This window comes from Zosterops lateralis (assembly GCF_965231275.1).
Source record: "Zosterops lateralis genome assembly, chromosome: 36".
In the NCBI taxonomy this organism is placed as follows: domain Eukaryota; kingdom Metazoa; phylum Chordata; class Aves; order Passeriformes; family Zosteropidae; genus Zosterops; species Zosterops lateralis.
The window spans coordinates 991,402-1,008,713 of NC_139796.1; the positions used below are offsets into that span (position 1 = coordinate 991,402).

The window sequence follows — 17,312 nt, forward strand, 5'->3', positions numbered from 1 at the left end:
CACACAGACACTGACCCTCCACGGACTGACCATGGACACTGACCCACCACGGACACACGGACACTGACCCTCTATGGACTGACCACGGACACTGACCCACCACGGACATGGACCCACAGACACTGACCCACCACGGACTGACCACTGACCCACCACGGACACACCACGGACACACCACTGACACACCATGGACACTGACCCACCACGGACTGACCACTGGCCCACCACTGACCCACCACGGACACACCACTGACACACCATGGACACTGACCCACCACTAACCCACTATGGACACACTGACCCTCCATGGACCCACCACGGACTGACCATGGACACTGACCCACGGACACTGACCCACCACGGACATGGACACACAGACACTGACCCTCCACGGACTGACCATGGACACTGACCCACCACGGACACACGGACACTGACCCTCTATGGACTGACCACGGACACTGACCCACCACGGACATGGACCCAAGGACACTGACTCACCACTGACCCACCATGGACCCACCATGGACACACGGACACTGACCCATCATGGACTGACCATGGAACCATCACTGACCCACCATGGACACACCATGGACACTGACCCATCATGGACTGACCACTGACCCACCATTGACCCATCACTGACCCACCATGGACCCACCACGGACAGATGGACACTGACCCACCACGGACATGGACACACGGACACTGACCCACCACAGACTGACCACTGGCCCACCATGGACACACCATGGACCCACCACTGACCCACCACGGACACCGACCCACCACGGACTGACCACGGAACCACCACTGACCCATCATGGACTGACCATGGACACTGACCCACGGACACTGACCCACCACGGACACTGACCCACCACGGACATGGACCCATGGACACTGACCCACCATGGACATGGACACACAGACACTGACCCTCCACGGACTGACCATGGACACTGACCCACCACGGACACACGGACACTGACCCTCTATGGACTGACCACGGACACTGACCCACCACGGACATGGACCCAAGGACACTGACTCACCACTGACCCACCATGGACCCACCACTGACCCACCATGGACCCACCATGGACACACCATGGACACTGACCCATCATGGACTGACCACTGACCCACCACTGACCCATCACTGACCCACCATGGACCCACCACGGACAGATGGACACTGACCCACCACGGACATGGACACACAGACACTGACCCACCACAGACTGACCACTGGCCCACCATGGACACACCATGGACCCACCACTGACCCACCACGGACACTGACCCACCACGGACTGACCACGGAACCACCACTGACCCATCATGGACTGACCATGGACACTGACCTACGGACACTGACCCACCACGGACACTGACCCACCACGGACATGGACACACGGACACTGACCCATCATGGACTGACCATGGACACTGACCCACGGACACTGACCCACCACGGACACTGACCCACCACGGACATGGACACACGGACACTGACCCATCATGGACTGACCATGGACCCATCACTGACCCACCATGGACCCACCATGGACACACTGACCCACAGACACTGACCCACCATGGACACACCACTGACCCACCACTGACCCACCACGGACACTGACCCACCACAGACATGGACCCACGGACACTGACCCACCACGGACTGACCACGGAACCACCACTGACCCACCACTGACCCACCATGGACACACTGACCCTCCATGAACACAGATCCATGGACACTGACCCACCATGGACACACCACTGACCCACCACTGACCCATCACTGACCCACCACAGACATGGACCCATGGACACTGACCCACCACGGACTGACCACTGACCCACCACTGACCCACCACAGACTGACCACTGACCCACCATGGACACACTGACCCTCCATGGACACAGATCCATGGACACTGACCCACCATGGACACACCACTGACCCACCACTGACCCACCACAGACATGGACCCATGGACACTGACCCACCACTGACCCACCACAGACTGACCACTGACCCACCATGGACTGACCAGGAACCCCAACGAGGACCACAGAGACCCCAGAATGACCCCTGAGACCCCCAAGGACCCCACGGAACCTCAATGGTCATGGGAACCCCAAAACCAACTGTGGAGACCCCAAAATTGGCCATGGAGACCCCAAAACTGACCATGGAGACCCCCAAGGACCACAGGGACGCCAAAGATGACCATGTTGACCCCAAGAGTGACCACAGAGACCTCAAAACCACTGCAGACCCCAAGAATGACCACAAGGACCCTCAAAGACATCAAAGATCTAAAAATTGCCCCTGGAGACCCCAAAATTGGCCACAGAGACCCCAAAATTGTCCTGTGAGACCCCAAAACTGGCCCTGGAGACCCCCAAGGACCACAGGAACACCAAGGTTGACCACAGAGACCCCAAGAGTGACCACAGAGAGCCCAATAATGACCACAGAGACCCTCAAAGACCACAGAGATCTAAAAATTGCCCCTGGAGACCCCAAAATTTGCCATGGAGACCCCCAAGGACCACAGGGATGCCAAAGATGACCACGGAGACCCCAAGAGTGACCAGGAGACCCTCAAAGACCACAGAGATCCAAGAATTGCCCCCCAAGAACCCAAAATTGTCCCTGGAGACCCCAAAACTGGCCATGGAGACCCCCAAGGACCACAGGGACACCAAGGATGACCCAGAGACCCCAAAATTGGTGACGGAGACCCCAAAATTGACCCCAAATAGGACCACGAGGCCCCCCCCCGAGCGCCCCCCAAAATCCCGGCCCAGGGCCCCACGGGTGGGGGAGGGGCACATTCCAGGGGTGGGGGGTGGGGCAGGGACACGCCCACAGGTGGGTGGGGGAGGGGAGCTGGCACCCGGCCACGCCCTCAGGTGCCCCACCCACACCTGCGTGGGAAAGGGCCACACCCAGGGGACACCTGGGGCCCTCTCGTGTCACACGGCACCCACGGGACCCTCACCTGTGCTATGGCACCTATGGGACTTTCACCTGGCCCACAGGACCCTCACCTGCCCCATGGCACCCATGGGTCCCTCACCTGTGCTATGGGACCCTCATCTGTGCTATGCCACCTATGGGACCCTCACCTGCCCCACACCTATCCTTGGCACCCATGGGACCCTCACCTGTTCTATGGAACCCACGGGACTCTCACCTGTCCCACACCTGTCCCATGGCACCCATGGGACCTTCACCTGTTCTATGGGACCCTCACCTGTCCCACACCTGCCCTTGACATCCAAGGGACCCTCACCTGCCCCAGGGCACCCATGGGATCCTCATCTGCCCTATGGGACCCTCACCTGCACGACATCTGTCCCACGGCACCCATGGGACCCTCACCTGGCCCTCACCTGTTTTATGGCACCCACGGGTCACTCACCTGTTCTATGGGACCCCCACCTGCTCCACACCTGCCCTTGACACCCATGGGACCCTCACCTGTTCTATGGGACCCTCGCCTGTCACTAACCTGCTCCACGGTACCCATGGGACCCTCACCTGTCCCACAGCACCCAGGGGACCCTCACCTGTCCCACACCTGTCCTTGGCACTCACAGGACCCTCACCTGTCCCATGGGACCTTCACCTGTTCTATGGCACCTATGGGACCCTCACCTGTCCTATGGGACCCTCACCTGTCCCACACCTGCCCCATGGCACCCAAGGGACCCTCACCTGTCCCACAGCACCCATGGGACCCTCACCTGTCCCTCACCTGTCCCACAGCACCCATGTGACCCTCACCTGCTCTATGGGACCCTCACCTGCCCCATACCTGCCCCATGGCACCCACGGGCCCCTCACCTGTCCTATGGGACCCTCACCTGCTCCACACCTGCCCTTGACACCCAAGGGACCCTCACCTGTCCCATGGCACCCATGGGACCCTTAACCTGCCCCTCACCTGCCCCAGCCCCCCCAGGTGTGTAAATCGCTCCCCTCCCCCACCTGGCCCCTCCCCCTGCCCCTCCCCCCGGCCAAAGGGCATTTGGGGGGACTTTGACCCCGGGGGGGAACTGGGGGCGGGGAAAAACACCTGGAGGGTCCCAAAATACACCTGGGGGGGGGTCCCAAAATACACCTGGGGGTTCCTAAAAATACCTGAGGGGGGTCCCAAAATACACCTGGGGGACCCAAAATACACCTGGGGGGGCCTAAAACACCTGGAGGGTCCCAAAATACACCTGAGGGGGGTCCCAAAATACACCTGGGGGACCCAAAATACACCTGGGGGGGGTCCCAAAATACACCTGGGGGTTCCTAAAAATACCTGAGGGGGGTCCCAAAATACACCTGGAGGGTCCCAAAATACACCTGGGGGGGGGGCCTAAAGCAACTGGGGGGTCCCAAAAACACCTGGGGGGGCCCTAAAGCACCTGGAGGGTCCCAAAATACACCTGGGGGTTCCTAAAAATACCTGGAGGGGGGTCCCATAAAACACCTGGGGGGGTCCAAAAACACACCTGGGGGGGCCTAAAGCACCTGAGGGGTCCCAAAAAATACTTGGGGGGTCCCAAAAAAATACCTGGAGAGTCCAAAAATCACTTGGGGTGGTCCAAAAACATCCCTGGGGGGGGGTGTCCTAAAATACACCTGGGGGGGGGTCCTAAAAACACCTGGGGGTTCCTCTTTTGGGGAGGGGGTCCCCAAACCCCCCCCAAGGGGGGGCGACCCCTCCCTGCCCCCCCCCCAACACCGCAGGGGGCGGGGCTCAAACGAGGGGGGGTTTCCCCGCCTTGTGACGTCACGGCGTGACGTCACAGCCCCCTCCCCCCGAGACTGCAACAAAAGCGCCCGAGGGGCGGGGGGGGGGAACCCCGGGATTGGGGACCCCCTCCCCAAATTATTGACCGGGGACCCCTCCCCAAATATTGATCGGGGGGGACCCCTCCCCAAATTAAACCGCCCCTCCCCCTCCTCCTCAATGGCGGAACCGGCATCGACCCCGCCCCCCCCCCCCTTTAACCGCAGCCCCCCGGGATCGGGACCCCCCCCCCCCCCCAATTCGGTACTGGGACCCCTCCCCAGTACCGGGACCCCCCCCTCGGTACCGCCCAAGGTACCAGGGACCCCTCCCCGGTACCAGGGACCCCTCCCCGGTCCAGAGCATCCCCCACTCCTCTTTAACCGCATCCCGCCGGTACCGCCGCGACCCCTCCCCACGGTACCGAGACCCCCCCATTCGGTACCGCGACCCCTCCCCAGTACTGGAATCCCCCTCTCGGTACCACCCACGGTACCAAGGACCCCTCCCCGGTACCAGAACCCCCCATTCGGTACCGAGACCCTCCATTCAGTGCTGAGACCCCTCCCCAATACCAGAATCCCCCATTCAGTACCGAGACCCCTCCATTCGGTACCAAGACCTCCACCAATAACACCGAGACCCCTCCCCAGTACCGAGACCCCCCCATTCGTATACCGAGACCCCCCATTCTCAGTACCGAGACCCCCCTAATTCGATACCAGAACCCCCCATTCAGTACCGAGACCCCTCCCCAGTACCGAGACCCCCCCCCTCGATACTAGAACCCCCCATTCAGTACCGAGACCCCCCATTCGGTACCAGAATCCCCCATTCATTACCGAGACCCCTCCCCAGTACCGAGACTCCCTTCAGTCGATACCAGAAACCCCCATTCGGTACCGAGACCCCCCTAATTCGATACCAGGACCCCCCATTCTCGGTACCAGAATCCCCTATTCAGTACCGAGACCCCCCTATTCGATACCAGGAGCCCCCTATTCAGTACCAAGACCCCTCCCCAATACCGAGGACCCCCCATTCGATACCAGACCCCCCCCCCATTCGGTACTGAGACCCCTCCCCAGTACCAAAAGCCCCCATTCTCGGTACCAGAACCCCCCATTCAATAGCAAGACCCCCTCCCCATTAACAGAACCCCCCATTCGCGGTACCGAGACCCCTCCCACGGTACCAGAACCCCCCCATTCAATACCAAGACCCCTCCCCAATACCCAAAACCAACAGAACCACCCCCTCCCATCCCCATCCCGGTCTCCATCCCCCCCCTCCATCCCCTCCCCCTCTATCCCCCCCCCCATACCGGCGCCGCCGTAGCCGGTGGCGATGGCCCAGGCCAGGCTGGCGGCGCTGCGGGCCCGAGCCCCGTCGTACTGGTCGAGCGGGCGGATCTCGGGCACCAGGAACCCCCGGCGCATGGCGGCGGCCGCGGCCGGAGGGGCCGCCACCATCCCGGGGGGGACACCGGGGGGGACACCGCGGGGGGGACACCGGGGACAGCACCGGGGTGACACCGGGGACAGCACCGGCCGCGGCCACCGGAGCCCGAGCCCGGCTCCGCCTTCGGGTGCGCTCGGAGATGGTTCGGAAAGGCTTCGGGTGGGTTCGGCCCCTTCGGGTGCGCTCGGAGAGGTTCGGAGAGGATTCGGGTCCGTTCGGAGCTTCGGGTGGGCTCGGAGAGGATTCGGGTGGGTTCGGCAGCCTGGGTAAAGCTTCGGGTGGGCTCGGAGAGACTCGGAGAGGATTCGGGTGGGTTCGGGTGGGTTCGGCAGCTTCGGGTGGGCTCGGAGAGGATTCGGCCGCTTCAGGTGGGCTCGGTAAAGCTTCGGGTGGGTTCGGAAAGGTTCGGAAAGGCTTCGGGTGGGTTCGGCCGCCTCGGTAAAGCTTCGGGTGGGTTCGGGTGGGTTCGGCAGCCTCAGGTGGGCTCGGAGAGGATTCGGGTGGGTTCGGCAGGCTCGGGTGGGCTCGGAGAGGATTCGGGTGGGTTCGGCAGCTTCTGGTGGCCTCGGCAGGCTTGAGTGGGCTCGGAAAGGCTTCGGGTGGGCTCGGCAGGCTCGGGTGGGCTCGGAGAGGCTCGGAAAGGCTTCGGGTGGGTTCGGAGAGGGTTCGGGTGGGTTCCGGGGGGTTCCGGGCAGGGTTCGGGCCGGTTCCGAGGGGGTTCGGGCGGTTCCGGGCCGGTTCGGGCGCGGCGCGAGCTCCAGGTGCGGGGGGAGGGGGGGTGGGGGAGGGGGCGGGGCGCACCTGAGATCACGTGATGGGGAGCGGGGCAGGGAGGCCACGCCCCTTTGTCGGGGACGCGGGGGGAAGGGGCGGGGCTGGGACAGGGACTGGGGAGACTGGGGGGACTGGGAGTGACTGGGGGGATTGGGGAGACTGGGGGGAACTGGGAATACTGGGGAGACTGGGAGGGGTTGGGGAGACTGGGGGGGATTTGGGGGACTGGGAGGGTTTGGGGAAACTGGGGGATACTGGGAATACTGGGGGGACTGGGAGTGACTTCGAGGGATTGGAGGAGACTGGGAATACTGGGGGGACTGGGTATACTGGGAGGACTGGGAGTGACTAGAGGGACTGGGAGGGACTGGGGGATACTGGGGGGCTGGGGAGACTGTGTATACTGGGTAGACTGGGGGACTGGGAAGACTGGGGGGATTGGGAGTGACTGGGAGGGATTGGGGGGACTGGGAATACTGGGGGGACTAGGAGGGATTGGAGGGGACAGGAGGATACTGGGGGGACTGGGAATACTGGGAATACTCGGGAGACTGGGTGGGATTGGGGAGACTGGGAGGGACTGGGAGTGACTGGGGGGGCTGGGAATATTGGGGAGACTGGGAGGGATGGGAGGGGACTGGGAATACTGGGAATACTGGGGGGATTGGGGGGTCTGGGAATACTGGGGGGACTGGGAGGGACTGGGAGGGATTGGGGAGACTTGGGGGACTGGGAGCAACTGGGAAGACTGGGAGGGGTTGGGGAGACTGGGGGATACTGGGAATACTGGGGGGACTGGGAGTGACTGGTGGGGACTGGAGGATACTTGAGGGGACTGGGAGGGACTGGGGGCACTGGGGATACTGGGAGGGACTGGGAGCACTGTGCCCCCATTTCAGTGTCCCCATGTCCGTGTCCAAGTCCCCATGTCCATTTCAGTGTCCCCCATGTCCCCATGTCTGTGTCACCATCCCCTCGGTCCCTTTCTGTGTTCCCCTCATGTCCCCGTGTCCCCATGTCCCCATGTCCGTGTCCAGTGTCCCCATGTCCATGCCCGGTGTCCCCCTGTCCCCAAGTCCATGTCTGGTGTCCCCCTGTCCCCATGTCCATGCCCGGTGTCCCCCTGTCCCCATGTCCATGTCTGGTGTCCCCCTGTCCCCATGTCTGCGTCTGGTGTCCCTGTGTCCGTGTCCGGTGTCCCCCTGTCTCCACGTCCTCCATGTCCAGTGTCCCCATGTCCCCATGTCCGTGTCTGGTGTCCCCCTGTCCCCGTGTCCATGCTGGTGTCCCCTCCATGTCCCCGTGTCCGGTGTCCCCCGGCCCCTCCCCGTGTCCTATTTTCCGCCGCGGCCATGGCAACGCGGGGACCGACACGGGACACGGGGACACGGGGGGGGACACGGCGGGGACAGGGACAGGGAGGGGACAGGGAGGGGACAGGGACAGGAGGGATGAGGACAGGGACATGGCAGTGACAGAGATGGGGACAAGGGATGGGGACAGGGATGGGGACACGGTGGGGACAGGGACAGGGAGGGGACAGGGATGATGACAGGGATGAGGACACAGTGACAGACAGGAGGACATGGCAGTGACAGAGATGGGGACAGGGATGGGGACACGGTGGGGACACAGCAGGGACAGGGAGGGGACAGGGAAGGGACAGGAGGGATGGGGACACGGACGGGACACGATGAGGGTCAGGGGGACGTGACAGGGACAGAGATGGGGACATGGAAGGGACATGGGGACAGGGATGGGGACATGGGAGGGACATGGGGACAGGGATGGGGACATGGGAGGATCATGAAGACAGGGAGGGGACAGTGAGGGACAGGGACAGGAGGGATGAGGACAGGGACATGGCAGTGACAGGGGATGGGGACATAGGAGGACCATGAAGACAGGGGACAGGGACATGGGGACAGGGGTTGGGACATAGAGGGGGCAGGAAGAGGACAGGGACATGGGGACAGGGATGGGGACACGGACAGGACACGATGAGGGGACATGGGGACTTGGCAGGGACAGGGATGGGGACACGGGAGGACCATGAAGACAGGGAGGGGACAGGGACACGGGGACAGGGACAGGAGGGATGAGGACAGGGAGGGGACATGGTGAGGGACATGGGGACTTGGCAGGGACAGGGATGGGGACACGGGAGGACCATGAAGACAGGGAGGGGACAGGGACATGGGGACAGTGAGGGGACAGGGACAGGGATGGGGACAGGAAGGATTGAGGGACAGGGACATGGCAGTGACAGGGATGGGGACATGGAAAGGACATGGGGACAGGGAGGGGACATGGTGAGGGACATGGACACTTGGCAGGGACAAGGAGGGGACAGGGACGGTGACACAGAGGAGACACAAGGAGGGACATGGGGACATGGCAGTGACAGGAACAGGAGGGACAGGGACACTGAGGGGGACATGGGGACATGGCAGTGACAGGGATGGGGACAAGAAGGGACACAGAGGGGACACAGGGACATGGCAGTGACAGGGATGGGGACAAGAAGGGACACAGAGGGGACACAGGGACATGGCAGTGACAGGGATGGGGACAGGAAAGGGACACGGGGCCATGGTGGGGACATGGTGGCATCAGCGGGGACACGCCGGGGACATGGAAGTGACACATGGCGGGGACTTGGGGACACCAGAGGGACACGATGGGGACACGGAGGGGACACCGGGAAGGACCTGGGGACACCAAAGGGACACAGAGGGGACTTGGGGACACCTTGGGGACACCAGAAAGGACCTGGGGACACCAGAGGGGACACGGAGGGGACTTGGGGACACCTTGGGGACACCTTGGGGACAGCGGCGGTGCCGCAGGTGCCACCCCGCCCCGCCCCTCCCCCACCCCCCGCAGTGCCCAGTCCCAGTCCGGCCGGTCCAACTGGTTAAACTGGGAGTGGGGGAGGGGCGGGGCTGGGCACACCCGGGGGGGGGGGAGGGGCAGCGCGGGGTCTCTCCCGCCCCTCCCCCACCCCCGTTAATCCGCGGCCGCCGGGGCCCCTTAAGAGGCTTAAACCGGGCCCGGGGGGGGAGGGGAGGCACCCAAATTCCCCGCACCCCTCCCCCCACCCAAATTCTCACCCCTCCCCCCCCCAGCACCCAAATTTCCACCCCCCGCAGCCAAAATTCCCCCCCAAAATTCATCCCCGGGCCCCTCCCCCTCCCACCCCCAAAATTCCCATCCCCCCCCCCCCCCTTTTTTTTTTTTTTTTTTTTTTTTTTTTTTTTTTTTTGTGTCACCCGAATTTATTTGGGGACGACCCCGCCAGATGTCGGGGGGATGGGGGGGGGTGTCCAGTGCAGACGTCACGATCCAGATGTTGGGGGTTCCCCATCCCCCCACCAACCCCCACGTTGGGGGCTGGTCCAGATGTTTGGGGGGGGGCGTGTCCCTCCCCCATTGGCTGAGGTCCTCATCCAGATGTTGGGGTCGCCACATTAACCATGGGGTCCCCATCCAGATGTTGATGTCCCCATTCCAGATGTTAGGGTCGCCACCCTGACCTTCGGGGTCGCCACCCAGATGTCAAGATCTCCCCATCCAGATGTTGATAACGCCCTCCCCACACTCGACCTTGGGGGTGGGGGGGTCCCATCACCCCGTCCCCAGATCCCCATTCCAGATGTTGGGGGGGTCCCTCCCAATGGCAAGGTCCCCATCCAGATGTTGGGGCCCCCACCCAGACCCTGATGGCCCATCCAGATGTTGAGGGTCTCCAGCCAGACCCTGATGGCTCCATCCAGATGTTGGGGGTCTTCACCCAAATATCACCGGCCCCATCCAGATGTTGGGGTCGGTCCCACCTTGACTGGGGGGGGTCCCATCCAGATGTTGGGGTCCCACCGCCCACCAGGGTCCCCCCCAGATGTTGGGGGCAGTCCCATCAACCCCTGGGGTCCCCATCCAGATGTTGGGCCCCGCCCCAAACCCCGCCCTTGCCCCACCCCTCCCCTCTCTCCGCCCAACCTGGGCGTGGCTACGAGCCCTCCATGGCCCCGCCCCCAAGGAACTCTCCAATCAGCTTGGCCAGGGGGCGGGGCATCTCGTCGGGCAGCCAATGGGAGGCGCCGGGCAGGAGGCGGAGGCGGGCGGAGGGGCGGAGCCAGCGCAGGTGGGCGGGGCCAAGGCGCGGGTCCAGAAAGGCATCATGGGAACCCCAGAGCAGCAGCGTGGGGGGAGGGGGCGGCTCCCGCGGGATGGGCGTGTCCCTGGGGGCGGGGACAGGGTCAGGGACATCTGGGGGACACCCTGGGGACATGGGGATACCTGGGGGACAGGAGTGTCCCTGGGGGTGGGGACAGGGGTGACAGGGGTCAGGGACACCTTGGGGGGGACACAGAGTAAGGGACATCCCAGTGGGGTCCCACAAACACCAGTGACCCAACTGGGACCATCCCAAACCCAACTGGGACCATCCCAAACCCAACTGGGACCATCCCAAACCCAACTGGGACCATCCCAAACCCAACTGGGACCATCCAAACCCAACTGGGACCATCCCAAACCCAACTGGGATCACCCAAACCCAACTGGGACCATCCCAAACCCAACTGGGACCATCCAAACCCAACTGGGAACATCCAAACCCAACTGGGACCATCCCAAACCCAACTGGGACCATCCAAACCCAACTGGGACCATCCAAACCCAACTGGGACCATCCCAAACCCAACTGGGACCATCCCAAACCCAACTGGGACCATCCCAAACCCAACTGGGAACACCCAAACCCAACTGGGACCATCCAAACCCAACTGGGACCATCCAAACCCAACTGGGACCATCCAAACCCAACTGGGAACATCCCAAACCCAACTGGGGGAATCCAAACCCAACTGGGACCACCCAAACCCAACTGGGAACACCCAAACCCAACTGGGACCATCCCAAACCCAACTGGGGGAATCCAAACCCAACTGGAAACATCCCAAACCCAACTGGGACCATCCAAACCCAACTGGGACCATCCCAAACCCAACTGGGACCATCCCAAACCCAACTGGGACCATCCCAAACCCAACTGGGATCATCCAAACCCAACTGGGAATGTCCCAAACCCAACTGGGATCACCCAAACCCAACTGGGACCATCCCAAACCCAACTGGGACCATCCCAAACCCAACTGGGGGAATCCAAACCCAACTGGGACCATCCCAAACCCAACTGGGAAGATCTCAATGGGGTCCCACCACCACCAGCACCCAACTGGAACCACCTGGGACCCCCCAGCCCCACCCCCTGGGCCCCACCCACCGGAAGAGGTTCCTGTAGTAGTGGACGGGGGGGCTGAGCCCCCCGGGCTGGGAGAGGCTGAACAGGTACGAGTCCAGTTCCTGCTCCGAGAGGCGCCGCGCCGGGTCCTGGATGCCCGTCCGGACACTGGTCAGGAACGTCCTCACCAGCTGTGGGGACACCGTGGGGACACGGGGATGGGGGGCAGCAATTCCTCAGGAATGGGGGAGAAAACCAGCCAAAATTTGGGATAAAACCACTGAAAATTGGGAAAAAAACCCCACCCAAAATTGGGGAGAAAACACCTAAAATTGGGGAGAAAACCAGCCCAAATTGGGGAAAAAAACACCACAACTGGGGAAAAAGCACCCGAAATTTGGGATAAAATCACCCAGAATTGGGGAGAAAAACCATCCAAATTTGGGATAAAACCATCCAAAATTTGGACAAAACACCCAAAAATGGGGGAGAAAACCATCCAAAACTGGAGAGAAAACGACCCAAAATTGGGGAAAAAACCACCCAAAACTGGGAAAAAAACCACCTGAAATTGGGCACAAAATCACTCAAAATTTGGGACAAACCCACCCAAATTTGGGGACAAAACCACCCGAAATTGGGGACAATGAGGGGGACACGAGGTCTGGGTGACACCAACCCCCCGAAATTGGGGACAAAGAGGGGGACACGAGGTGTGGGTGACACCAAACTCCTCAAAATTGGGGACAAAAAGGACACACAACACTTTGGGGTTGGTGCTTCTTGAGGAGCTCCTTGGGGTGGGAGGTGGCACTGAGGGGACACGGAGGGGACAGGGAGGGGACACCGAGGGGACAGGGCTGACCTCGAAGTCGGCCAGGGACAGCAGCAGCTCGGGCAGCCAGGGCAGCTGGAACATGAACATGTAACAGGAGCGGAGCAGCTGGGACGGGTGACGGGACACGAAACCTGGGGACAGGGACACTGTGGGGTCACTGTGGGGACAGGGACAGGGCCAGTGTCCCCAGTGTCCTCAGTGTCCCCAGCATCCCCAATACCCTCAATGTCCCCAGCATCTCAATGTCCCCACTGTCCCCAATATCCCCAATAATGTCCCCAGTGTCCCCAGTATTCCCAGTGTCCCCAGTATCCCAATGTCCCCAATATCCCCCAGTGTCCCCAGTGTCTCTGATGTCCCCATTCTCCCCAATGTCCCCAACGCCCCCAATGTCCCCCATTATCCCCAACATCCCCTATTATCCCCAATGTCCCCCGTGTCCCCATTATCCCTGATGTCCCCACTGTCCCCATTATCCCCAATGTCCCCATTATCCCCCAGTATCCCCAGTGTCCCTGATGTCCCCAATGTCCCCACTGTCCCAGGTGTCCCCATTATCCCCAATGTCCCCACCGTCCCTAATGTCCCCAATGTCACCCATGTCCCCAGTGTCCCCAGTATCCCCAATATCCCCCAGTGTCCCCCATGTCCCCAACATCCCCGATGTCCCCACTGTCCCCAGTATCCCCCATGTCCCCATTATCCCAAATATCCCCCATTATCCCCGATGTCCCCAATGTCCCCACTGTCCCATTATCTCCCATGCCCCAATGTCCCCAGTATCCCCAATGTCCCCATTACCCCCCATGTCCCCAGTGTCCCCACTGTCCCCGTCACCTGCCATCACCCCCCTCTGGGGCGCGTCCATCACCACCAGTTTCTCCACCAGCTGGGGGTGACTCGAGGCCACCTCCCAGGCCAGGACCCCTCCCCAGTCGTGTCCCACCAGGACACAGCGCGGGGTCCCCGCCGGTGTCCCCAAGGCCTCGATGACCTCGCAGATGTCCCCGAGGAGCAGCTCCAGGCGGTAGCTGTCCCTCCCTGGTGGCTTCTCCGAGTCCCCGTAGCCACGGAGGTCCAGGGCCACCACCCGGAACTGGGGGCTGAACTCCTGCATCAGGTGACGCCAGCAGAACCTGGGGACAGGGGGACACTGGGGGTGCTGGGGATAATGGGGACACTGGGGGCATTGGGGACATTGGGGATGTTTGGGGACACTGGGGATGCTGGGGACAGAATGGACATTGACGACCTTGGGGACATTGGGGATGTTGGGGACAATGGGGACATTGGGGATGTTGGGGATAGAGGGGACATTGGGGACACTGGGGACATTAGGGACACTGGGGACCTTGGGGATATTGGGGACATTGGGGACATTGGGAATGTTGGGGACTGGGGGACATTGGGGGACATTGGAGGGTCATTGGGAACACTGGGGACATTGGGGACACTGGGGATGCTGAGGACACTGGGGTGGCACAGCGGGGACAAACTGATGGCAGGAGCATGGGGACACCTTGGGGACACCATGAAGGACATGGGAACACCTGAGGACACTTGGGGACACTTGGGGACACCTGGGGCCACTCACCAGTTCTGGGGGAAGCCGTGGAGCAGCAGCATCAGGGGGGCCCCGGGGGGACCCCGAGTGACGTAATGGAGCCGCAGCCCCGAGCCCTGGGGGACATTGGGGACATTGGGGGGACAATGGGGACACTGGGGGGACAATGGGGACAGACGGGGTGGGGACACCCCCAAATCAGCCCCTCTCCCCCCCCCAGGGAACCCCCCCTGAGTCTGTCACAGGAGGAGCCACTGGAGTTGTCAACGCTGATGTCCCCAAAGCCACCCCGAACTCACCCCAAAATCCCCCAAATTTACCCCAAAATCTCCCCCGATTCCACTGAGGAATCCCCCAGGACCCCCCAAAATCCATTCCAAAGCCCATCGATCCTTCCAGGACCTTCCAGAGCCCCCCCAAATGCCCCCAAACACCCCCAAATCCCCCCACAATCCTAAAATCCCTCTAAAATCCCCCCAGGACCCCTTAAAATCCATCCATGATTCCCCAAACAGCCCCAAATCCCCTCCAAATGCCCCAAACTTTCTTAAAAATACCCCCAATTCCCCCCAAAAAACCCTCCAAATCCCCCCAAAGACCCCCAAATTCCCTAAAACCCGACGGCACCCCCCAAACATCCCCCAAATCTCTCCCCAATCCTCTTAAAATTCCCCCAAACATCCTCCAAATCCGGCCCCCAAATCCTCTTAAAATTCCCCCAGAATCCCCCAGGACCCCCCAGACACCCCCAAATATCCCTGAACACCCCCCCCCCCCCAAAACCCCAAATCCTTCTAAAATCCCCCCAAAATCTCCCAGGAGACCCCCAAAAATCCCCCCCAAAGCCCCAAATCCCCCCAGATTCTCCTAAACCCCCCCTAAAATCTCCCCAAAATCCCCCAGGACTCCCCAAAATCCCCTTCAAATCCTCCAAATCCCCCCAAAAATCCCCTAGAACCCCCTAAAATCCCTCCAAACCCCCCAAATCCCCCCAAACACTCCCCCTTCACCCCAACCTCCCCCAGAAACCACTAAATCCATCCCCAACACCCCCAAATCTCCCCCAGACCCTCCTAAAATTCCCCCAAACACCCCCAAATCCTCCCCCAATCCTCCTAAAATCCCCCCCAAATCCCCCAGGACCCCTCAAAATCCCCTCTAAAAGCCCCAAATCCCCCCAACCTCCCCTAAAATCCCCAAAATCCCCCCCAAAATCCCCCCAAATCCTCCCAAGCATCCCCAACCCTCCCCCAAATCCTCCTAAAACCCCCCCAGACATCCCCAAATCCCCCCAAAATCCCCCCCCAAAAAAACCGAAATCCCCCCAACATCCCCTAGAATCCCCCAACATCCCCTAAAATCCCCCTGGACCGCCCAAAATCCTTCCCCAAAATCCCCTAAATCCCCCAAACCTCCCCTAAAATCCCCTAAATCCCCCCCAAACACCCCAAAATCCCCCCCAAACATCCCCAACCCCCCCCAAATCCTCCTAAAACCCCCCAAATCCCCCCCAACACCCCAAAAACACCCTCAAATTTCCCCAAATCCTCCTAACCCCCCCCCCAAAATCCCCTCTAAAAAACCCCAAATCCCCCCAACCTCCCCTAAATCCCCCCAAATCCCCCCAACCCCCCTGACCTTGAGGCTGATGTGGCGGTGCTCCCCGAAGGTGCCATCGGCCAGCCCGGCCGGGGCCGTGTCCCTGCGGTGCCACCTCAGTGTCGCGCGGGGTCCCCGGCGCAGCAGCAGCGCCACCGCCCAGAGGACAAAGGCCACCCCCGAGGCCACCGCGGCCACCGCCAGCGCCCCCCGGGCCAGGAGACCCCGCAGGGCCAGCAGGAGCCGCGTGGGGGCCAGCAGCAGGGACAGCAGCCGGCGCGGCATGGCGACACCTGGGGACACCTGGGGACAGTGATGGGACACCGGGGGACACCTGGGGATACAGGACAGGGGCATGGGGACACCTGAGACAGTGATGGGGACAGTATGGGGACAATGCTGGGGACATTGCTGGGACACCTGGGGGACCTGGGGACAATGTGGGGGCAATGTATGGACACCTGGGGATACAGGACAGGGGCATGGGGACACCTGGGGATACAGGACAGGGGCATGGGGACACCTGGGGACAGTGATGGGGGACCTGGGGACACCTGGGGATACAGGACAGGGGCATGGGGACACCTGGGGACAGTGATGGGGGACCTGGGGACAGTGTGAGGACAATACTGGGACACCTGGGGATACAGGGATAGGGGCATGGGGACACCTGGGGACAATGTGGGGACACCAGGGGACAGCTGGGGACAATGTGGGGGCAATGTAGGGACACCTGGGGATACAGGGATAGGGGCATGGGGACACCTGGGGACACCTGGGGACAATGCTGGGACACCTGGGGACAGTTTGGGGACAATGTGAGGACAATGCTGGGACAGCTGGGGATAATGTTGGGACACCTGGGGGCAGCTGGGGACACTTGGGGACACCAGGAGACCATGCTGGGACACCTGGGGATACACAGATAGGGGCACGGGGACACCTGGGGACACCAGGGGACATGGGGGTAAGGATGTCAGGACACCTGGGAGACACCTGGGGACAATGTGGGGGAAATGC

General features: G+C 61.8%; 2 protein-coding genes across 2 annotated transcripts in view; both read right to left on the bottom strand.

The window, feature by feature from the left end:
* The window catches only part of CAMSAP3 (calmodulin regulated spectrin associated protein family member 3), a gene marked incomplete at its 5' end in the record, with an annotated part of 52,278 nt that overhangs the window by 32,449 nt on the left and 2,517 nt on the right, over positions 1 to 17,312 (bottom strand).
* Positions 10,593 to 16,577, bottom strand: LOC310921769 (epoxide hydrolase 3-like; the record flags this gene model as incomplete). The annotated part of the gene is made up of 6 exons (XM_083882003.1): positions 10,593 to 11,287; positions 12,334 to 12,482; positions 13,157 to 13,260; positions 13,967 to 14,265; positions 14,724 to 14,809; positions 16,332 to 16,577. The coding sequence occupies 6 exons, from the start codon at positions 16,575 to 16,577 to the stop codon at positions 11,056 to 11,058; spliced, it is 1,116 nt and encodes a 371-aa protein (XP_083738129.1). The 3' UTR covers positions 10,593 to 11,055.